Source organism: Curcuma longa, chromosome 10, assembly GCF_044706935.1.
Source record: "Curcuma longa cultivar G26 ecotype Majalengka, Jawa Barat chromosome 10, ITB_CL_G26_1.1, whole genome shotgun sequence".
Taxonomy (NCBI): domain Eukaryota; kingdom Viridiplantae; phylum Streptophyta; class Magnoliopsida; order Zingiberales; family Zingiberaceae; genus Curcuma; species Curcuma longa.
Window position 1 is genome coordinate 6,048,717 of NC_133870.1, and position 22,940 is coordinate 6,071,656.

Consider the following 22,940-nt stretch of genomic DNA (forward strand, 5'->3'; position numbering starts at 1 on the left):
ATTTTAAAACTCGATTTTTTTTTATTATTATTTTCATAAATTTAAAGTCCGGTAAAGGGTTTTAGGAGATCCTCCCTCAGCCGCCTCCTCCTCCGTCTGTAACAACTTCCGCCGCCGCCGCTGCACTGATCATCTTCCCCCGCTTCCGCCGCCCGCCCGTTTACCTTTCTTCCGCCGCGACTTCCCCACTTGCGACGTTTCCTGGCGATCGCTTCGCCCAAACTTTCTTCACGATGACCGACGCTCGAAACGAAGAGGTTTTTTCCATCTTCCCAAAATGTAGTTTAGAAACCGATACATTGGAAAATTTGATCTCGTTTATTTTTATTTGTTTGCGTTTACATATTTATTTGATTCGTTTCTGTGTTTCATATCCCTTTTGTTCTATAGTAGTACTCAGTTCAGGAACCGATATTTGAATTTTGGAACAAACAGTTTGTTTCTTTATTTTTTGGTTTTTTTTGATATTGTACAAAACAAACATGAACTGATGCTGTTCTTAACTGGTTCAGGTTTGTTACGTCCTTGAGAGATTATTTTTTCTGTTTCTGTAAACTCCTGTTCCTCTTTGCTCGAGAAATTAATGCAATTTCTTTTCTTTGCTTACGCGCAGGCAGCTTCAGCAGTTATTGAATCTGTTCATTTTAGTTTTTACACCCCGGAAGAGGTACGTAGGCTAAGTGTCAAAAAGATCACCAAAGCAGATCTCCTTGATGCGAAGAATAGTCCGGTTCCAGATGGCTTATATGATCCTGCAATGGGTCCACTCAATGATACTGACCCGTGAGTATTACTTCGGTTGATCCTCTATCTTTAAGGAAAAAGAATTTGTTGTACAGTTGATATTTAACTAGATTGTGACAAATCAAGTATACAATTTATATCTAATAACCTATAACATATTAAATATGCAACTATTAATTAACTAAATGTGATATAATTTAATGAATATGAAATTATATGATATACATTATATAATAACGGTTTAGTTTTTTTTTAAAGCTGAAAACTTGCCCTAAATTGAAATGCAGAAAAATGAATCCCTGAAATCCCACTCGAAAAACTTTGAATTTTTGTTTTTGGTTTAATTCAATTTTTGGTTCATATATTTAGGTTCTTTTGTCCATCCTTGCATATTAAGACTGAAGGGATTGTCTAGTGTTCTGATTTTACCCACTAATTCGCATAATTGAAGGAACATATTTTTGAACAGGTGTCCTATATTTATGGTGGATGCATTGATACGAAATATCATGTTTTGAGTGACTTCTCAAATTTCCTAAGTTTGCAAACACTTTTACTTTTTGCTTTTTGGGATGAGCTAACTTAGCCTCAGTAGCATTCATTTTGTATTTTGTATTTTTATTGAATTAGTGTTAGCACAAGCAAGTCTATTATTTTTAATTTCTATCATGATACTGAAGGTGCCTGATTTTTGCTGCCTTATCTAAGGAAATAGAGATGTAAGAATTGACGTTTCCTTATTCAGGAAAAATCCTTTGTAATTCACCTTTGTGTTTCTCCATATATATTTATTTGATGAGTTCGACATTGTCCTTTTTTCTTGTTATAGCCTTCTTTTATTATTGATCACCACCAGATAGTGCTTCACATGAACTTGCATTTTCATTTGATTTTTTTCTGTCAATCCTGATTCGCTGCTGTATTTTTATGCACATAATAGTTGACAAATATTTTCAAGCAATATAAAGTTTTTAATTTGTTCCTGGTTGATGATTTTAGTTGCAAGTCCTGTGGGCAGCTTTCTGTTCGTTGCCCAGGTCACTGTGGTCATATTGACCTTGCAAAACCAATTTATAACCCATTACTATTCACGATCCTCCAGAACCTACTTCAAGTCACCTGCTTCTATTGTCATAAGTTCAGAAAAAATGAAGACAAGGTGATTCCATATTATTTTCGTTCTACTTCCCTGATTATCTGCCTGTTTACTTTGTGTGTTTCATATTCTCATAGGATATTTCTCGTCAAAACTATTTTCAGGTAAAGCACTGCGTTGAACAATTGCGTCTTATTGTGAAAGGCGACATTGCTGGGGCTAGAAATTTGGAAGCCCACTCATCAAGTGAGGCATTTTTTCCCCAAGAAGAAAGTGCAGAATCTGTAACATCAGTAGCATCAGATTTTGAAGCAGCAAGTTCAGAGCATAAAACTTGGACATCACTTCAACACTCTGAGTCCCGTGCTGTTTTATATAACTTTATGAAGGATAAGCCAAAAAAGTGTGACAATTGTGGTAGAAAGAATCCATCCATCACCAGTCCTGTTTTTGGTTGGTTCAACAAGGTATACCTGATGAACTACAACTTTATCAACTTAGATATTGTTGTCATTGCCAAAATTTGTTCCACATATTTTACTTTCAGACAGGTGAAGTTTTTGAAAAAAATGTGAAACTTGACATATGAACGTGATTATCACTTAATTATTGTGTTTTCGGATTGTTAGTATAAACTTCATGCAACTATAGATCTGTTAATTTCACAATCATTCCTCAATAAGGAAGAGGATGACTAAACAAGCATATATGCAGATGGGTTCAGTTGTGGAATCTAGCTGCTTTTGTAAACTACTCTCACCTCATGGACATTGGACTTAAAGGGGAGCCTTGGCGCAACGGTAAAGTTGTTGCCGCGTGACTTTTTGGTCACGGATTTGAATTGTGGAAATAACCTCTTGCAATGCAGGATAAGACTGTGTACAATAGAGCCTTTTCTGAGACGCCATATTGGCGGAAGCTTTGTGCACTGGGTTGCTCTTTCATGGACATTGGACTTATTTCACTTTCATGATTTTCGTGTGTTGTCCTTGGCTTAATTTTCTTATTTCTCTAATGCTCTAGGCATTGGTCTTACACACCCAAGGGATGAAGGCAGTGCACTAGCAGGGAAAGGGGCTCCTTGTTGGAGCCCTCTTGCTTGCCTTCATTGTTGCCAATGATGGTTTGTCTCGATAGGTTCACTGTTAATGCTGTCCCCCTTTCGATGCTGATGGACTTATTGATAGGTCAGTGCTCTACACCATCTTCTTCCCCAGTCAATGAAGGCTCATGTTGCATTACTGATGGGAATAAGACGATGAGGTTCCATTGCGAAGGAACCCATCAAGGTGTAAATTTGATAGATATTTGTGATAGCGCAATAAGGAATGTGCTGAACTTTTAGAAACATCGTGGTACAAATTTTTAGCAGGAAATTGCTTACCAATTTTGCATATGGTTCATAATCCCACTCAATTCATATATCATGCACTAAAAATTAATTTATCAAAATCATCTCATTCAAATTTATAATTAATAATGCAAAACCACAACCCTCATAGTAATGGATCCCCAAATGCCCTCATTATTAATCTTCTTCCTTTAAAAGGCATGCATTGCTTGCATAGTATAATAGGAAGGAGTGAATTGTGAATTCTGCACCATGAAAAGTGACATTTAAGAAGATGAAGAAGGAGATAATGAAAAATGCAAGCAAGTTGAGCACACAATCTGACATAAAGTGGCACATGATTGTATATGGGCTACCAGGGGAGGAGGTGCACGTGGTGGAGGCATGATTGCTGATGCAAAACTTGATTTGGGTGTATGAGTGACTGAGATGGAGTTGGAGATGGAGCAAAGCAAGAAAATGATGAACCAAAAGGCATTTGTGTGCGACATGTCCGAAAGCTGTCACATTAGCAACACGTTTTCCGTAACATGACTCACCAACAACAATCTAATGTGGGGAAAAAACATGTGTTTGGCCGTGAAGATGGTCACAAGTGTTGTCTCCATGATTACCCAAGGCCAATACCATGAAAATTTATGTAGGACAGGCTTGGTTCTTTGCGGGTTTTGATAACAAAATCCCTAAACATGACATGAAATATCAAATTAGAAAAAAGGAAAATATAGACTTGTCATTGAAAATCAAAATTTTATCGGTTGTTGCCCTTTTATATGTAGATTAGAGCTAAAGTTGGACAGGTTTTATGAAGCCCTTTTTGGTTGTTAAATTGGTAAAAATGGAATAATTTCTCCTCATCTTGAGGTTTTAATTTGCACATATAATGTTATTTTTCTCATGGGTTTTCCAGGTAACGCCTTGTTTTGGTTGGATAAGTAGTAGTTGATCAAACATCTAATGGTGTCTCTGCTTTGCAATAATACTTGTAGGGAATACGAGCTTCTGATATGAAAGCCAATATTCTATTGGGGTATAATGTGGGCCCAACATCCAGTGAGTCAAAAAATTCAACTGTTACTCATTCAAGAGGAGAGAGTAGCTCAGAAATGGTTGATGAACTTTCTTCACTGGAACAAAAAGCAAAAGGAAAAATCAAATTTGATGATTTGCCTTCAGAAGTCATCAAGCTGATGGAATCTCCTGGACAAAAGCATTTGTTGCCTTCTGAGGTTTAGCACCTAACCTGTCTTCTTTGATATATCTATTTTAATTCAGTTATTCTTGATACTTGTTATAATATCTTCAGGTAGAACTTATTTTAAAAGATCTGTGGAAAAATGAGGCTGATCTCTGCCAACTAATGTTAGACCTTCAATGTCGAAGCCAGAGTCCCATGGAGAGGGGCTTTGAGATTTTTTTTCTGAAGGCTATTCTTGTTCCACCAAACAAGTTCCGTCCTGCTGCTGCCAGTGCTCTTCGTGGGGTAAGCTGTTGCATATATCTTGTTACTTGTAGAACCTTTTGGTTATGTGTATGACTAAGAAACACAAGTGTCATGATCTTATGAATCAGTAATTATTTTCCTAGTAAGTATGTACCACTAATTTGTAATATTGTTTATAGCTCTCACCTACATTGCAATGAACAATCTGACATTTGTTTTTCACTCCACTGTTTTTTTGGAGCAAGACTGCTATTATTTGTTTTGGGCCTTGCTTAAGATCTCTACTTCTTTTCTGTCTGTTTTTGTAAGACCTTAGGATTTTCATATTGGGCATATATGAATCTGAGTTTCATTGTCAATAAAAGGTGATCATGTAATCTTTAATTTTTGATCCTCTGTACATGTGTAGCAGAGAATCTTTAGCTCCTGCTGGAAAGAAGAGCCTCAGCTCTTGGCTTGAAGGATTTTTTTCCCTTGATTTTTTCCACCTCATTCAAAATTAATATCTGCTTTTTGTGATTTTGTTTTGTTCTTCCAGAATGCTATCCTAAATGTATATTCATTTAGATAAATCTGTCCTCCTATGTTTGTATTTGAGATCCTTGATCCAAAACAACTGGTAGCTTGATGATGGTTCAATTACTTCCACTTGCACCTTTCTTTTATTGTTTATTTTGTACTCGTGATATATGTGCAATATTTCTTCATCACTGTAGGTAATGGAACATCCCCAAAATACTTTGCTGAACAAAGTCCAACAAGCTAACATTGCTTTAAAGAGTTGCACTGGTGATTCTAGTAATTCTGATATTTTGCGGAGTTGGATGGATCTTCAAAGAAGTGTGAACGTGTTGTATGATAGTAGCAAGGGTTTAGGTGCGTGTTATTCCCGTATTTTTCATCAAGCTTTCTTATCTTTGTTGAACTTTTTTTAGTGCCTATGAGAACATAAATGAAAAGACAATATATCTCCTAGTCATGTAGGAAAATTTTCTCACCTTAATCCCTTAGGGAAGTGGACTGACTATTGGTGCTGATTTCATGAAATTTGGGTGGAAAAAACTGAGAATTCAAAAGAATATGTAGACATTGCTAGTATGTATTCTGTTCACATCAATTTCATTCCCATTTTGTTAGTATGGAAAGTTAGTGTTGGAACGGAATGTCCTAAAGATGCAAATTTATACTAAATTAAAGTTCAGTTTTGGTGATTTATAGGTGTCTACATCTGGTTTTCACAATTTATTTAAACCTAACAATCTAGATTTTAATTTCACTGAGGCATAGCATGCGAGTGCTACAATGTGTGCTGACGAAAACACCAAGGATCAAGGTTGTAGATATTGGCTAGCAATTATGAGAGGGTTTTCATATTTGTGAGGTTGGTTGAAAGGGGAGGAGATGCAAGAACATCAGTGGCAGAAGATCCATGCTAGAAGAACCCATAGGATACTTGAGTTGGTAACTTAAGCTGACAGTGGTTGCCAGTGGTGCAATTGGTCTTTGGCAATGACAAGAATGACATTGTGGCTCAAGAGTTGGTATGTGTGTGTGTGTGTTGTCAATCTATTTTGCTATGGAGCCTCCTGGACAATGTCCACTCGAAGGTCGTCATGGGAACAAAGTATTTCTGCAAAGGTTGTTGCTTGTGGAGGATTTGCAAATGCAGTCGTTTTGGTACTTGTAGCGATCATGCACAGAGTACCATTCTTCTGATTTAATTGTCAATCTCTTGGTGACAGAGAAAAAGTACCGAATAAAAGAGGCTGTCATATTGCTTGAATTAACTACAGAATGAGGTGAACTCAGCCAAAAGTAAGCACCAAATAAGATCTTTGAATCTATTTATTCTTTTAGGCTAGTTAATATTAGATCAACTTATTTTATTTGCACCAAAAGGATCAGCTCTTAAAATTTTCTATATTTGTACTAGATCTGTTGAAAATCAGCCTGGAGTGATCGATTCAGCTGTCTGAATAGGAGTTGAACCGAATTCATATCTACAAAAACTGTAAACATAAAACCAGTGAAAATGTATCATAATAGGTGAAAACTACTCTAAGCTGATCAACTCATTATGGAATGATTGACTCTTGTTTTTTTTATTTTTTATATTTTCAAAGGTAATATGACCTTATTCAAAGAAGACCATCATAGAGATGATAACATGTTTGATATTATTGTTTTTTTTAATTTATGATAATTCATACTATTTTTTATTATTTATGTTCATAAAGAATTAATCAATACTTTTATATCTTGAGATTACTTTTATTCAATATATATTATTGCTTAATAAATCATATCGTTGAATTAAAAATATCATTATCATCATTAAGCCATGTTTATTCTAACTATTTAGCCATTGACTATATGAATTCCATCTTTTCATTCGACTTTATGCTTAAAATTCGTGTATATAGATTTAGCCAATTTCTTGCTAATGCAACTCTCAACCTTTTTGAGGATTGGGATTAGCAGTGTTTAGAGTTTTGTATTGGTCTGAATAATTTTATTATTTATTGTTATTTATTTTTGAATAATATTTTAATAAATAATATCAATAATGGCACATTATTAAGTATCTTTAGTTGAGTCAGTTAGGTATATTTATTGTTACAGTTCTTTTTAAATTTCAATTTATATGTATGATACATATCATTTCCCTGGTGAATCATAACTTAATTGTAAGAATTGAATCGCGAAGCATATGGTTCTAACCACAATGCTCACGTGCAAAAATAAAATCCTTATTCTGTCATCATTCCCTTCATGCACTAACTAACCTGCACCATGCTATACCTCTTGTCAAATGATCATGGCCACTCCTGATTTTTTTCCCTCACTACTTTGCTGTAGATGAAACTCCTTTGTTGATCCTCAGCCTTTTTGCTGCCATGCCACAACTTGAATGATAGAAAACTCGTATTTTTTCTTGCAACATTATGCCTCAATTTTGATTAGGTGCTCAAGAAACCTGGAAATATTAGATCAGATATGACCAATCCTGATAACATGAAATTGATTCAGATCTAGGATTAACAAATTTGTCAATCCACTACCTGTATTACAAGTACATGTTTGTCTCACTTTCTCTTATCACATCTCTTCTTATTCCACTGACTTGAAAGGTTTGGATTCTGTATCAAGGGCATTCAAGTTTTCTACATGGTTTTTTCAATCTTTGTGTCTATGTGTGAGAAAAACTAACAGTTTCCTCGATAAAATAACTTGACAGGCAAATCAATAGTGGTGAATTAGTCAATATAGTGATCATCCTTTTATTGCCTCGTTCGACATATAAAAGGGAAAAGCTAAATATTTGAATTGATGAATTTGAGCATTCGTTCTTCAAAACTGATCTGTGAAAACCAAGAAAAGACTAATTAAGAATTTATTGTATTTAAGAAGTTTTTTATCCTCTCAAGTTAACAACTAAACCAGTAGCTTCTTTCTCATCCTCTCCTTTCTCCCATCGTTCCTGTCTTTATATATGTACACCTTTAAAGTATCTTCCCTCTAAGAAAACCGACCAGAAAGGTTCCCTCACATGTTGCTGCATATACTTTTTAAAGTTTCTGAGTGTTTTCTTTAACCTGGTTGCAAGCCTGCATATACTTTTTAAAGTTTCTGAGTGCTTTCTTTAACCTGGTTGCAAGCCTGCATATACTTTTTAAAGTTTCTGAGTGCTTTCTTTAACCTGGTTGCAAGCCTCATTGTTCTGTAATGATTTTGATATTTGTCCGTGAGCAATTTAGGAACTTATATACAGAACTTTTCTTTCAGCTCTAAATTTCATTTTGCAATTATCAAGTTTATCAGGTTACTGGTTGTGCAATTACACGTGTTTTATTATATTTTCTCTTGTTTGCAGGGAAAAGCGAAAAAGAAGCTAATGGTATTCGCCAATTGTTGGAAAAAAAGTCAGGTATCCTACGACAGAAAATGATGGGGAAGAGAGTGAATTTTGCATGTCGTTCTGTCATATCTCCTGATCCATACTTAGCTGTCAATGAAATTGGCATTCCTCCTTACTTTGCATTGAGGTTGACATATCCTGAGGTATCTTTTAATTAGCTTCAATGAATTAACATCTGAAGAGATATTCACTTTCTCTGTAGTCCGCAATGCTCATTTTGAGATTTTGTAGTGCACAAATGATTTTGCAAAAAAATTTAAAATCCAGTTTGAAAGACTGAGGCACGTGCCTTTTTCTCTTTCATTGGTTGTTAACCTTTGGTTCATTTCTGTAGGTTTCCTGTTTTGTTCCACTGTATGTTAATCTAAGAGACATCTATGAAGAACTACCCTTGTTGAGGATAAATACTGTTTCTTGTTCTTTTGTGTTTTTTTTTCTCCAGTTGGAAAATTGTGTGAATTGCACTATTGAATGATCTTTTTCCTTGTTCTTTCACATTATGCTCTGAGGAAACATACACCACTTCTTGTTTTCAGAGTTACTGTTTTCTTCTCCTTGTTGTCAATATACTTGTTCTTGTTATCTCATTGTACATTAATTTTATTTTTCTTTAGCGAGTGACACCTTGGAATGTTAAAAAGTTGCGGTTTGCTGTAATGAATGGTGCCGATATTCTTCCTGGAGCTACACACTACAAGGACAGGGATAGAATGTACAAGCTGCAAGCAAGCAAAAATATGCGCAATGTCATCTCAAGGAAATTGCCAACATCAAGAGCTGTCACTGCCCAACATGGAATGGGTCCAGAATCAGATTTTGAAGGCAAGGTTGTCTATCGTCATTTACAAGATGGAGACATTGTGCTTGTTAACCGACAGGTATAATCATATTATATATTGCTTTCTTAATAATCACTTTTCTCAAAATGGCGATCGAAATAAATTATGGCTTCTAGTGGTGATTAGAACTTGCATTGACTTTTCTTTATACTTTGTTTACTCAATCAATTTTTTTCCTAAATCCCTTATTCCCTTTTCCATTACTCAATCACTGATTTTCTCTAAATCCCTTTTCCATTAGTGTCATTTTTTTCCTAAATCCCTTTTCCATTACTCAAATCACTGATTTTCTCTGAATCCCTTTTCCATTGGTGTCAATTTATTATTATTTTCACTGATTTTCCAGATTTCATTGTTGTATATATATATTTGGCATTCCTCAGTTTTCATTGACAAAAAAATTGTTGATTTTTAATCAATGTGTTACTGTTAGTAGTACATTTGTATTAACTTTTACTTATAATGGATGATGACAAGCTTAGTGCCATGGGTGACAAATTGTCTAGGTTACAAGTTGTCAGTCTAGTGATGCTTGCTTACCTGCATAATTACATTGCTTGCTTAGCGAATTGCTTGACTTGTGAAGTTTTGATTTTCAAGATTCTCTGTTAGCTTCATCTGGTTACCTTTCATCACTTCATTTTGATGTGCATTTTGGTATGGCCTCTTGTAGGTAAAACACCATGCATGTGTATTTTGAAATTCTGTATCAGGATTTCTCCAGATAATGACATTAATAACAGAAATGGTTAATTAGCTGTCAATCTAACCTTGTCTAAATTATAGATGAATTCTACAGAAATTCTAGGAAATGCTTTTGTAAAGAAATTCAAATGATCTTTTAAAGAACATGTCTCTCTGTATGTTGATGAAACTCATTTTCTTCCAATTTGAAATATTTGATCCCAGGAACATTGCAAAGAGTCAAATCAGTCCTAACAACTAAGCTATCTAGGGAAGGTGCATTGGTAACTTCAATAGATTAAGGGTTATAAGCATTTTGGGGGTTAAACAGGGTTTAAGTAAAAGTTAAAATATTTTATTCCAGGCAAGTTGCAAAGATTATAAGTAGGTCTACCAGCTGAGCTAGCTAAGAAAGTTTCATTAGCAACTTTGATGGATTAAGGCTTCATAGTTTTAACTATACTATTCTAATTTGTAGCTATATAGGGGTTTAATTTCAGACCATGCTGCTTGGTCCAGGCAAAATTTACTGATTTTAAATTGGAATTTGCTGTTAGCATACAATTTAAATTTGTTTTTTAATTCATTTTAGTTTGTTTTTATTTTTTTGGTATGTGCACCCCCCTTGTAGTTTTGCTATGTGCCACTTTTACTTTGTTTTTTTACATGACTTCATTCTGTTTTTGATTTGATGTTGGTATTCCCTTTGAGATTAATCTAATCTTTTGTGAAAGCCATTTGCATGCGTTTGTTTCTTGCAAAATATCTGGTTGATTCATATAGTTCTAGTTGTTTATTGTGAACTTTCTGAATCTACATCTGGTAGTGTTCTTTGTTCACTCTTTTCTGGTTTGTTCAGTAACCTTTGGACAATTAACACTATATTATCTTGATGTGCATTATATTATGATACCATAGTTACTGTATAAAATGTTTCAGGTTGAGAAAAAATATATATTTTGGAGCACAGTATAAAGTTTAATTGTTGCCCAAGCCTAGCTTACGGGAGCATATTCATTTAAATGAATCTGCAACTTAATTAGAACATCAAGCAAATGGAATTGGTGACCAAAAATAAGACTATTTCAGTTACCAAGATCATTGTATCTAGATAAACTTTTCTTCCCATGGACTTTTGGTTCTGTGGAAACTCCGATGCAGAAGTACAACATTCAAGAAGTTCAATACTCTTTGTATATAGCATTCAAGAAGTTTGATATTCTTTTGATCGTTTGAAAATGGGATTTTGATGGTATATGATTTTACAACTCACAATTTCAAATGTCTAATATTTTGCAGCCTACCCTTCATAAACCGAGTATGATGGCTCATGTCGTTCGTGTGTTGAAAGGGGAAAAGACAATTCGTATGCACTATGCAAATTGCAGGTTCCATAACATGTTAATTATAATTTGAGATTTACCTTTTGGATTGGTATTCAACCTGGTAGGTATATATTTATTGTTGCAGCACCTACAATGCGGATTTTGATGGTGATGAAATGAATGTACACCTCCCACAAGATGAAATTTCACGTGCTGAAGCTCTTAACATTGCTAATGCAAATAAACAATATATTGTTCCCACAAGTGGATCCCCTATTAGAGGGCTTATTCAGGTAAAAGAATTTTATGTTTTTTTTAAAAAAAATTCTCTATGAATTATTTCAATTCGATTTCTTCTTTTGCAACTTGCATAAATATGTATCTGATGGGCCTTCAGGATCATATTGTGAGTGCTGTCCTGTTGACAAAGTTGGACACTTTTTTAACCCGCGAAGAGTATCATCAACTTATATATGTTTCTTGTATGCCTCCTACATCATATACTCAAAATAGATATGGTGAAAAGGTTTCACTCTCATGGTCTGAGAATGAGATTCAGCCTCTTCCCCCTGCTATATGGAAACCAATACCATTGTGGACAGGAAAACAGGTTTGTACTACATAAAACAACACATTTTCTTTTCAAGCTGCTTAGCATGACTACACTGTTACCTAAATGCAAAAGATTGGAAGAAACTGCATCAAATTATGCTGATAGTTTTGTTATTTTGTAGGTTATTACTGCAATCCTTAACTATGTCACACGAGGTCACCTTCCTTTTACTATTGAAAAGAAAGGAAGAATACAAAAAGAGTATATTGGGAATGATAGTGCTCAACTTGTTTTGCATATTTACAATAATGAGCTCATACATGGAATGATCGACAAGGCACAATTTGGTACATATGGTTTAGTCCATGCAGTCCATGAACTTTATGGTCCAGATGTTGCAGGAACTCTGCTTTCTGTATTTAGCCGGTTATTTACTTCCTTTCTTCAGGTACATTCTCCCAAGTTGTTTCATTGTTCTTCTAGTATTTTGTTTTTAAAAAAATCTGAGGCATAAAATGTGTCTATTCTGTTTTCAGATGCATGGGTTCACTTGTGGAGTAGACGACCTTTTACTTAAAAGGAGTTCAGACATGGAAAGGGATAGGATATTAGAAAAAAGCGAAATGTTAAGTGAAGAAGTCCATAGGCGCTTTACGAGAATGAAAGATGATGATAAAGGTATTTACTATATAAGTCCTTTGGTATACTGTATGCATAATAAATATCAACTCTATGGCAATAATTGCTATTGATGATTTCACATTCACATATTGCTCTGTCTCTTTTCATATCACCTTATTCCATTTTTATTTTCGTTCACTGTGCTCAGCTTAATGCATCAACTACTTTTCTGTTCTTTAGCTTGTTCTAGTTTTTCCAAATTCTATTCTACTATCCGTAATATGAAATAGGTAATAGAAAAAGAATCTAAGATGAGATTCCTCCTAAGCATCTTTTATTCACAAGATTTGGATGTTATTAATATCATTCACATCATTGATGTAGGAACAATTCATTACAGTCCTATAAAACTTGTCCATATTTTACTTTGAACGCTTTTGCATTTAAACATTTTTAGTATCTCTGAAGTTTTCTTTAGTGAGTTGTTTTTTAGCATGATCTTTTGCTAAGACAAGAAAGTCACGGAAATATGGGTCATCTCAAACCACCTATTTGTTCATCTGGTTTGTATAAAAAAATATAAGTGATACTGATTACTAATAACTTGTGACCTAAGATTGATACCATTTTTTGCTCATATATATATTTGATTTATGCAACAATTAAGAGTTTAGTTTACTGATTTACTTCTTTACATCCATGTATTCACATTCTTCATATACTTTTGTCTTTGCATGTACAGATCCTATGAAGTTGCAAGGTGAGATTGAAAAAGTTCTACGTGGTCATGGAGATTCAGCAACTGCTCTTTTGGATAGGATGATGTCAAATGCCATGAATAGTCTGACTTCCGAGATAAATCAGACCCTCTTTCCTAGTGGACTATCAAAGTCATTTTTAACCAACTGTCTCTCTCTTATGACGGCGACTGGAGCAAAAGGTGGTTTGGTGAGTTGTTAAATATTGTCTAATCTAACCATGATTTAAAATGTTGTTCGGTGCCAGTCAACATCTGAACTTCCACCCTGTCGTGAAGTGTTTGGCAACATCCCTCCCTGACTCCCCATTTTTCTCACGAGGGTTAAGGAAGTTCAGCATGGTCCTCGATTCTCCCTCCTTAGTTACTTTAGTACAGTGTGACGTTGCATCTGACACGTTTCCAATCTAGTATTGTCTTGTTCAGGCAGGGGACCAAAGCCTCATCTCGGAACAAATTTGAAACCTTAAATCTTCAACTAGCTCAACCAATTTTACTTTGCTAATCTGTTGATGCTAAGAAATTTTCATTTCACATCTGTTTTATAATGTGATGGTAGACTTAGTTGGTGGCTCTAAGCATTAACTAAGCTATTTTTGTAGCAGCCACAGAAGGATTCTACCACCGGAGCATTCTTTACACATGTTGTTGGTCATATTGCATATACACATTCAATTCCCAAAAGCCACACTGATCTTTTTGACATAATACCATTTTTGTGCTCTTCATTTACATAACATAGTGGTTATCTAAATGGATTTCAGTGTTGCTCCAATAAATGATAAAATGAGAGAAATTAGATTGGGATGATATAGAGATGTGTGAGGCGATCAATAAGTTGATGTAACAAAAATTATTCAATTGATTTAGATATTATTAATTATATAGCCCTGCATTGAACTTAATGAGTAATAAGATTTATGTAGCTGACCCCAAATATTTGAGACAAACGTAGTTTTTTTATTAACGTGATGATGTTGGTTATCTTGATTGTTAATATTTCATTCCTTACTGGAATCTTGCTTTTAACCTGTATCATCTTTCTCTTTTTGCTCATTCATCCCTATTTTTTGTCATCTTGCTTTGAATTATTTATCTCCTACATCATTTTACAATTCTAATCTTATTTTGTTAATGATTTGTGATTTTAGATAAATCTAATTTGCTACAGACCTAAACACTTGTTTTTATACATCTTTTTTGCTCATTATTATGGCTTACAAATGAAAACCTGTGCTGTCGTATCTGCCAAACAATCCTATGTTTCTTTTTGGTACACAAGAACATATCTTTCTTGTCGTCTTTTTTTTTTCCTTGCCAGTTTGAGGAGTAAAAAAATTGATGTGACCTATGTATAGTGGGAATTCGATGCACAGCAAAGTGGGCTAGATTTTTCTGCAAAAAACAAAAGAAAAAAGAACTTGAAGTTTTATAGCTCTTAACTTGCTTTGTAGATGCTGTATCATGGAAAGGCATTTTGGATATTTGTTTGTTTGTTTCAAGGAAAACAGTTCCATGTCCTCTATTTATAATTTCTAACAGATCTAAATATCCTTTGTAGGTCAATATGACACAAATATCTTCTTTGTTGGGCCAACAAGAATTGGAAGGGAAACGAGTACCACGTATGGTATCTGGTAAAACTTTACCTTGCTTTCCTCCTTGGGATGTTTCATGCCGGTCTGGAGGCTTCATTAGTGATCGTTTTTTGACTGGTCTACGACCCCAAGAATACTATTTCCACTGCATGGCTGGGCGTGACGGGTATATTAATAATTATATTTTATGCAATTCAAACCTTAATCGTAGCATCCCAGTTAAATTTAATTTTAGTAGGATACTTTTCGAATTCATATTTTTTCCTTCTTTATCTAATATACTTCTATGAATATAGGTTATAATAAATGATAATAGGTTTCATTTGAATATCTGGTCTTATAAATTGAGTGCACAAACAACCCTATGTCATGGTTGTGTACTTGGAACCTGTGTTCTTGATGCCTACCTATAGATGAATGTATTCACTGAATTCAATTTTTCTAACATGTTAATTAATTTTCAATTATATAAATCTTGTAAACATCCTACTTTTTAATTTATCTTCTTGATAATTTTTCTCATGTTGACCTGTATGTACCTGCAGCTTGGTGGATACAGCCATTAAAACATCACGTAGTGGGTACTTGCAGCGGTGCCTTGTCAAGAATCTTGAGTGTCTGAAAGTCGCATATGATTATACAGTGCGAGATGCAGATGGCTCTGTTGTCCAATTCGCTTACGGGGAAGATGGGGTTGATGTTCTTAAGTCGAGTTACATTTCTGAGTTCAAAATGCTTTCTGAAGTAAGTAATTTCGTTCCGTAGCTCCTATGCATGTTCTTTATGTTTAGTTTTCAGCTATATCTAATATAACGATCTTTAATTGCAGAATCAAAAAGTTGTTATGCAAAAGTTTAATGACCAAATGGTTGATGCCACTTTGGAAAAATCAAATAGTTTTATAAACAAATTGCCAAGTTCTCTGAAAGAGGGTGCAGCTGATTTTATTTCTAAGAATCAAAAGAGGTCTCCTCATCAAATTAAGAAAAAGACCTTTATGAACTTAATGAAGCTCAAGTACCTCACAAGTCTTGCCGATCCGGGTGAGCCTGTTGGTGTCGTTGCTGCACAGTCTGTTGGAGAACCATCAACACAAATGACGTGAGACATCCAACTTTGTTCGATAAACTTTTATGCTTCTTTTTTATTAAAATTATTTTTTGTGAGAAATCAAATTTAGCTCAACATTTTTTGAAAGTATTTCTCTAATATTGTAGGAAACTGCAAATTAGGAGTGAAGTTGCAGTTAACAATACACATCCATTTCATGATTGTACTATAACTAATGTTTAATGTATAACAAATTATAAATTCTCGTTTACAGGCTTAATACATTTCATTTGGCTGGCAAGGGAGACATGAACGTTACACTTGGAATACCCCGTTTACAAGAAATCCTGATGACTGCTTCAAAGGATATCCGAACTCCTCTCATGAACTGCCCCCTACATGCTTGGAAAACAAAGTAAGTTGAGGAACTTGGCCCTGGTGTCTTTAACTAGAAGTAATTAAGTGTGAATGTTCTGAAATGGATTTTTTTTATAAATGATATGATGATTTATCTATCATCTTTTGCAGAGATGACGCCGAACGTCTTGCTGCCAAGTTAAGGAGAGTCTGTGTGGCTGATGTTGTGGAGAAGATGGAGGTTTGCACTATCCCATTTTCCATTTATGGGAATAAGATCGCAACTCTTTATAAGCTGAAAATGACTCTTTATCCGAGCGAACTCTATCCAGCCTTTTCTGAGCTAACATTAGAAGATTGCATGGAGGTTATTAGGACATCATTTGTTGATGCCATGGAAGAAGCCATCACAAAACACTTGGATATGATACACAGGATCAGTGACATCAATGTTGCTTCTGGCAAGGAAGAAAATGGTTACGAGGAAGCGCTTGAAGAGGATGAATCTAGAAATGTAGCAACAACCGCAGAGGCAAACACTGATGGTGGCAATGGCCGTGATGACGACGACGATGATAGTGATGATGACGATGGAACTGGTGCTAAAAAGTCAAAACAAGCACGTGATGAAGTGGAGTATGAGGATGGTATCGAGAATGAGAAGCTTGCCGCAACAACAGGTGAACATGATGACGAGATCCGATCAGGATTTGAGAGTGGAATTGATCAGCTTGAAGAAGATGAAGATTATGTTATGGGAGGTGGAAACCCTCCTGATTCGGACACAGACACTGAAGCTCCTGAAACTCCAAGTAAAGTCGATTCTACACCCATGTCAGTTGATGGCAAGAAGAAATCAAAAGACAAAAGAAAGGAGGAAAGCCTACCTAAAGCTGAGTCTATCACTGTGTCAAAAGATAGAACAAAGAAATCAAAAGGGAAGAGTGAAAAATTAGAGGTGAAAAAGAAAGGTAATACCCCCAAAAGAAGAAGCAAGAAAACCAAAAGAGCAATATCTTGCAAGTTTGAAGGATTGAACTTTGAGGTTCAGTTTGTCTTCAGAAACGAACCCCGTATTCTGTTGGCTGAGGTACTTTCAACTCGAGACAACAAAAAACTGTGATTTGTATACTGTCTATCGTGTGTGTATGTGTATATATATAGACTTGCTGGAAGTCCTAACTCATTTCCTCTGTGCAGATTGCGCAAAAGACATCAAAGTGTGTGTACGTGAAGCAATACAAGAACATCGACAAGTGTACAGTGAAAGAAAATAAAAACAATACCGATCCATTCACACTGCAGATTGCGGGAGTGGATTTTGCCACACTTTGGAATTTGTATGAGCATCTGGATGTCAATCAAATTTATTCGAACGACATACATGCAATGCTCAACACATATGGCGTAGAAGCAGCCCGAGCAACCATCATCAAGGAGGTCACTGATGTGTTTGGGTTATACGGTATAAATGTAAACATCCGGCATCTAAGCCTAATTGCTGATTTCATGACCTTTCCTGGTGGATACCGACCTATGAACAGACTTGGTATGGGCGGGTTCAACACTTCGCCCTTTGGTAGGATGACATTCGAGACTGCCACCAAGTTCATCGTCGAATCAGCTTTGCATGGGGAAGTAGACACATTAGAGTCTCCATCAGCCAGTGTTTGCCTTGGCCAGCCAGTCAAATATGGAACTGGTTGTTTCGACTTGATGCAGAATTTGCCTATGTGAGGACCTCTCCACTGCTATTTGTCATTGATAGTATATTAATTGGCTGTCCTAGTGTATGTTTTGGTCGGTCACTATCATAATCATATCGAAAGGCGCATGCCTAATTCTGTATGATTGTTCTTTTTGATAGAAATATCTGAGTTTCTTTTTGATCTGCGGCTTGTTGTTGATATTGGTCTGTGATTTCTCGTATTCTTGGTCTATCTTTTTGAACTGAGGCTTTGTTAATATTTCATGACAGTAACAGAGGTTCATGAACCTCTCACTCCAACAATGGTGAAAGACAACATTTTTATAAGTAATCACAATAATGTAATGTGTTGTTCACTCTTTCAAAAAGGAACACTGTAGCTGGAGATCAAAATGGTTTAGATGACACCAAAAACATAAAAGCTTTCATTGACCACATTCACTATGTAGTTAATAAACTTATCAAAAACTACATTGATTCAACAAATCATAACAACATCTTGTTTTTCTTATACAGCTATTTGCTGTGAATCTATCAATTATCAAGCTCATTTTTGCCATTTGGACTTCAACTTTGCAAACTTGAGTGAGAGCTTCACATAGATCCAGTCATAGATCTTGTCCACCATCTGGAATAGAGCATCTCTTATCGACTTTTTCAGTATTATGGTGGCAAAGTATGCCCAGAAGCCAACTATAAATCCCATCACAATGAAGACAATTTTCAGTATTGTTTCAAGCTTTTCACTGTCTTCTTCATCTCCTGCCTGAGGTGTTGGAGCTTGACACTCCGACAGTGGCGCACCGCAAAGATCCTTGTTGCCAACATAGATTGAGAGGTCATTAAAGGTTGAAAATTGATTGCCCGTTGGGATTCTTCCCGACAAGTTATTGTATGATAGATTCAAGTGGCTGAGAAAGTGTAGAACAGATAAGGTTGAGGGAATGACTCCTATGAAATTGTTCATAGACAAGTCTACAGATTCTAACTCTCTCAAGACACCAATATTTTCCGGAATTCTACCTGTCAAGCGATTGTTAGACAAGCTTAGGAAGCGCAAACCAAGGAGATTCATCATCTCTTTTGGGATCTCTCCGGAAAGTTTATTGTGCGATAGGTCTATGCTTGTTACAAGTGACAGAATGGTAGTGTACTCAATGGTTAGCCCTTTTGCATTGATTATCATCTTATCATTGGGGAATACTGACTTGAATTCATTTTTTTCGGCGACAAAGGATGACCCGAGTTCATACACTGAATAGTATTGCTGTTGCATGCGTTGGAGTAGGTATAATTTCGTTTGGCAAACATTGCACTAAAATTTCCTACAGATGGAGGTATCCTACCAGAGAGACTATTGAAAGAAAGATCCAAAACTTGTAGAGAAGGGAGATGTCCTATATTCTCTGGGATGATACCGGTGAAAACATTCGACCTTAAACTTAAGAATTTCAAAGATGGGAAGTGTTCTCCTACCCATGTAGGTATTTCACCAGAAAATTTATTCTCACCGAGATCAAGAGTGAGCAACCGGTCACAAGTTTCTAGGAAAGAAGGAAATCGACCGGAGATGCTATTGTTGTTCAAATGCAAAGACTGCAAAAAGAATAGGAAGACACTTTTGCATTGTGGCAATCTACCAGACAAGTAGTTGTTAGACAAATCAATGACAAGTAAGGAAGTTAAATTGCACAAGAAGGCCGGAAAACTACCATTGATGTGATTATTAGACAATGTTAAGATTTGAAGGTAGTTTGCATTTGCTAAAGTCAATGGAATTGGCCCTTCAAACAAGTTATTGGAAAGATCCGTAAATGGAGAAAGAGTAGAAGGCAACGTACCATTCAAATTATTTGAGCTCAAGTCAAGATTTTGAAGTGAAACTTCTGAAATGAAATTCGAGAACCAAAGTGGAATTGTTTCCGACAGTCCTGCACCAGAAAGATACAGCGTATCCAAATGTGTTTGGGACCGAATCCATGAAGGAAACATACCTCCCAGATGACAAAAGCTCATATCGATTATATAGGCACTGAAAGGAGCATGCCAATCTTTCGGTAGAGCTACATTCAAGGAATTGAAAGATATATTCAAATGCATCAACTTTGTAAGCCGGGAAAAATGAGCTTCAGTCATGTTGCCTTGCATAGAATTTGAAGAGAGGTCTAGTTCCTCTAAGTGAGCCAATAATCCGAAGTTCGATGGAATAACTCCACTCAATTCATTGTCAGCAATGAGGAAGGATGATAGCATTGCTCCTTGTGGACAATTAGATAAGCCATCAAGTAGATCTGTCAACTCTCCATCGATATCATTTAGTGACAAATGTAGTGTGCTTAGGTTACATAAGCCACCAAGAGTCTTCGGTATGTCTCCTGTTAGATGGTTCTCTGATGCATCCAAATACCGCAAGGTGGGAATTCTACCGATCATTTTCGGTATTTGCCCACTGATAGAGTTGGCATGTAAATCTAAAACCAACAAATTTTGAAGTTCTCCAAAGCTTTTTGGTATTTCACCAGAAATATTGTTTTCAGAGATATCTAATTCTTCCAAGTGAACAAAATTACCAAAGCTCTCAGGAATTGATCCATCTAAATTGTTCCCCTTCAAATATAGAACTACCAAATTTGTAAGGTTTCCGAGGTTCAATGGTATCTCTCCTGTTATACGGTTTTGAGACAAATCAAGATACTCCAAATGGACAAGTTCCCCTACTGTTCTTGGAATATCTCCTGTTATTTGAGTGTTTTGCATACTCAAGTGTCTCAATCTCGTGCAATTCCCTAACATCCGTGGAAATCTTCCATATATGTTATTCATATCTAATGCTAAGAACTCCAATTGGCGCGGAAGGCTCCAAAACATTGCTGAAATTTCTCCAGATAATGAATTCCAGCTCAAATCTAGATGTTGCAACGTCTTGCTAACGTTCTTCATTATTACAGAAATTTCTCCTTGTAATTTATTATCAAACAAAACTAGCTTCTTCAAATTATGTAGAGCTCCCAAAGCAACTTGTAGCCCCATGAAATCAAGAGAACCAAGGCCACGCCGAGATAAATCAAGCTGTTCTAGCTTGCTAGCATTAGACAACCACCTCATCATGGAAGCACTGATGTTCCATTCATATTGAAAGAGCTCAAGCACAACGATGGATGTGAGGTTGAAACCGGGCAGAGGAGATGGAACAGGAGGGAGCATTGCAGACTTCAAAAGTAACACTTGTAGAGTAGGAACTAAATTAATTTGGTGGAGCCAAGTGCTTGCTTCATAGAGATTCACACAACTCATGTCGAGATATTTTAGAGAAGTAATGTGGGAGAGCCAACTCAGATCATCTGAGCTTAGTATCGAATACGAATGACAACATCCAAGGTCAAGGGAGTGCAGCTGCGAAAGATTCCCAAGTTGTGGAGGAATTGATCCCATAAACAATGCGTTTGACAGGTTGAGATACTCCAAGTGCACAAGTGAGGCAATCATGTTTGGCACAGGGGCAGAGAAGTTGTTCAAGCTCAAATCCAAGTATTTTAAATACTTCAATTCAGCCAAAAAATTGTTTACCTCGCTCACACCGATAATTTCCTCCATTGGATCATATTCATAGGGGTAGTGCAGGTCGAGACTAGTGACATGCCCGGTAGCACTGTCACAAGCAACTCCTCTCCACTTGCAACAGTCATGGCCGATCCAAGAAGATAACCAATAGCCAGAATCATACATGTTGGATTTGATGGCAAGCAAAGCTCTCCTTTCAGTTTCTAAGCAATTGTTGCCCACTTCTTCTCCTTGGTGATCTCCACAGCATGCACTTACAAGTATTAAGGCAATTAAGACAGCAATAGCTTGCTTTGAGGAATCAGAAATGCTCTTGAAGTAGCACATAAGAGCCATTTATCGATCGATTCCTTCTTTAGGAAAAAGAGGAAGAGTAGCTAAGTTGTGTAAGTTGGAGGAAAGACTACACCTATTGTGTATATATAATGCAAGAATAATGTCTAGTTTTGATTAGAAAATTGAATGAGTCAAGTCAAGTTAGGCAACTAGAAGAAACATCTAACAATGGCTAAGTATGTAATGGACAAGAAATTGCTAACAAAGTCATCTCCATCTCTAGTTTCCATGTGAACTAGTTAGATTTTGGCACGGAGAATTGTATACCAATTAAGACATATATCGCGGTGCATGCTTTGAGGAAATTGAAAACACCCTTGCAATCTTTGTCATCCTCCATTTCTTGTATGACCAAACACTCAAGAATAAAACTCAAGCAAAGAACAAAGGGGGCTCACTTGGACTTTTCTATGAAGGTCCCTTTCTAAGCGGTCCGATCAAAGTGAATTAGTGTGAATACTAGTGAAGGTCCCCCTACATGCTCATCTACTAGTGTAAGTCAAGCATAACATACTGAATGACTTCACCATTGTTGGAGCATAAGTATGTAATGGGCAAGAAATTGCTAACAAAGTCATCTCCATCTCTAGTTTCCATGTGAACTAGTTAGATTTGGCACACAGAATTGTATACCAATTAAGACATATATCGCGGTGCATGCTTTGAGGAAATTGAAACACCCTTGCAATCTTTGTCATCCTCCATTTCTTGTATGACCAAACACTCAAGGATAAAACTCAAACAAAGAACAAAGGGGGCTCACTTAGACTTTTCTATGAAGGTCCCTTTCTAAGTGGTCCGATCAAAGTGAATAAGTGTGAATACTAGTGAAGGTCCCCCTACATGCTCATCTACTAGTGCAAGTCAAGCATAACATACTGAATGACTTCACCATTGTTGGAGCATTGGTGTCATTGATAGTTTTATATGTCGATCTTTAGCTACGATATGATAGTGTTGCCAAACCAAGACCTACTGACAATTGTTGGTAAATTGA

General features: G+C 36.0%; 2 protein-coding genes across 2 annotated transcripts; one reads left to right on the forward strand and one right to left on the reverse strand.

The window, feature by feature from the left end:
• Positions 1 to 174: 174 nt before the first annotated feature.
• On the forward strand, positions 175 to 18,259 carry LOC141836603 (DNA-directed RNA polymerase I subunit 1). Its single transcript, XM_074724105.1, has 21 exons — positions 175 to 257; positions 614 to 783; positions 1,744 to 1,903; positions 2,005 to 2,307; positions 4,181 to 4,420; positions 4,498 to 4,674; positions 5,352 to 5,511; positions 8,510 to 8,697; positions 9,169 to 9,432; positions 11,377 to 11,465; positions 11,548 to 11,695; positions 11,800 to 12,012; positions 12,137 to 12,403; positions 12,492 to 12,633; positions 13,319 to 13,524; positions 14,895 to 15,097; positions 15,477 to 15,675; positions 15,761 to 16,032; positions 16,256 to 16,396; positions 16,510 to 17,428; positions 17,539 to 18,259. The coding sequence occupies exons 1-21, from the start codon at positions 234 to 236 to the stop codon at positions 18,073 to 18,075; spliced, it is 5,022 nt and encodes a 1,673-aa protein (XP_074580206.1). The 5' UTR covers positions 175 to 233; the 3' UTR covers positions 18,076 to 18,259.
• A 332-nt stretch (positions 18,260 to 18,591) lies between these two features.
• On the reverse strand, positions 18,592 to 21,943 carry LOC141836609 (uncharacterized). The gene is made up of 4 exons (XM_074724110.1): positions 20,392 to 21,943; positions 19,888 to 19,929; positions 19,376 to 19,830; positions 18,592 to 19,199 (listed from the first exon to the last, which is right to left on the reverse strand). Exons 1-4 carry the CDS (start codon positions 21,941 to 21,943, stop codon positions 18,594 to 18,596), a joined length of 2,655 nt encoding a protein of 884 aa, XP_074580211.1. The 3' UTR covers positions 18,592 to 18,593.
• Positions 21,944 to 22,940: the final 997 nt, after the last annotated feature.

Excerpts from the sequence above, each read along its gene's own strand:
- LOC141836609 (XM_074724110.1), bottom strand. The coding sequence starts at position 21,943 with ATGGCTCTTATGTGCTACTTCAAGAGCATTTCTGATTCCTCAAAGCAA. Across the intron at positions 19,930-20,391 it reads GAAGACTCTTGGTGGCTTAT|TTTCACTTCAAAATCTTGAC; the intron begins GTAACCTAAGCA and ends TCATTTCAGAAG. Across the intron at positions 19,831-19,887 it reads GAGCTCAAATAATTTGAATG|GGCCAATTCCATTGACTTTA; the intron begins GTACGTTGCCTT and ends ACTTGTTTGAAG.
- LOC141836603 (XM_074724105.1), top strand. The coding sequence starts at position 234 with ATGACCGACGCTCGAAACGAAGAG. Across the intron at positions 12,634-13,318 it reads AATGAAAGATGATGATAAAG|ATCCTATGAAGTTGCAAGGT; the intron begins GTATTTACTATA and ends TTGCATGTACAG. Across the intron at positions 17,429-17,538 it reads CCCGTATTCTGTTGGCTGAG|ATTGCGCAAAAGACATCAAA; the intron begins GTACTTTCAACT and ends TCCTCTGTGCAG.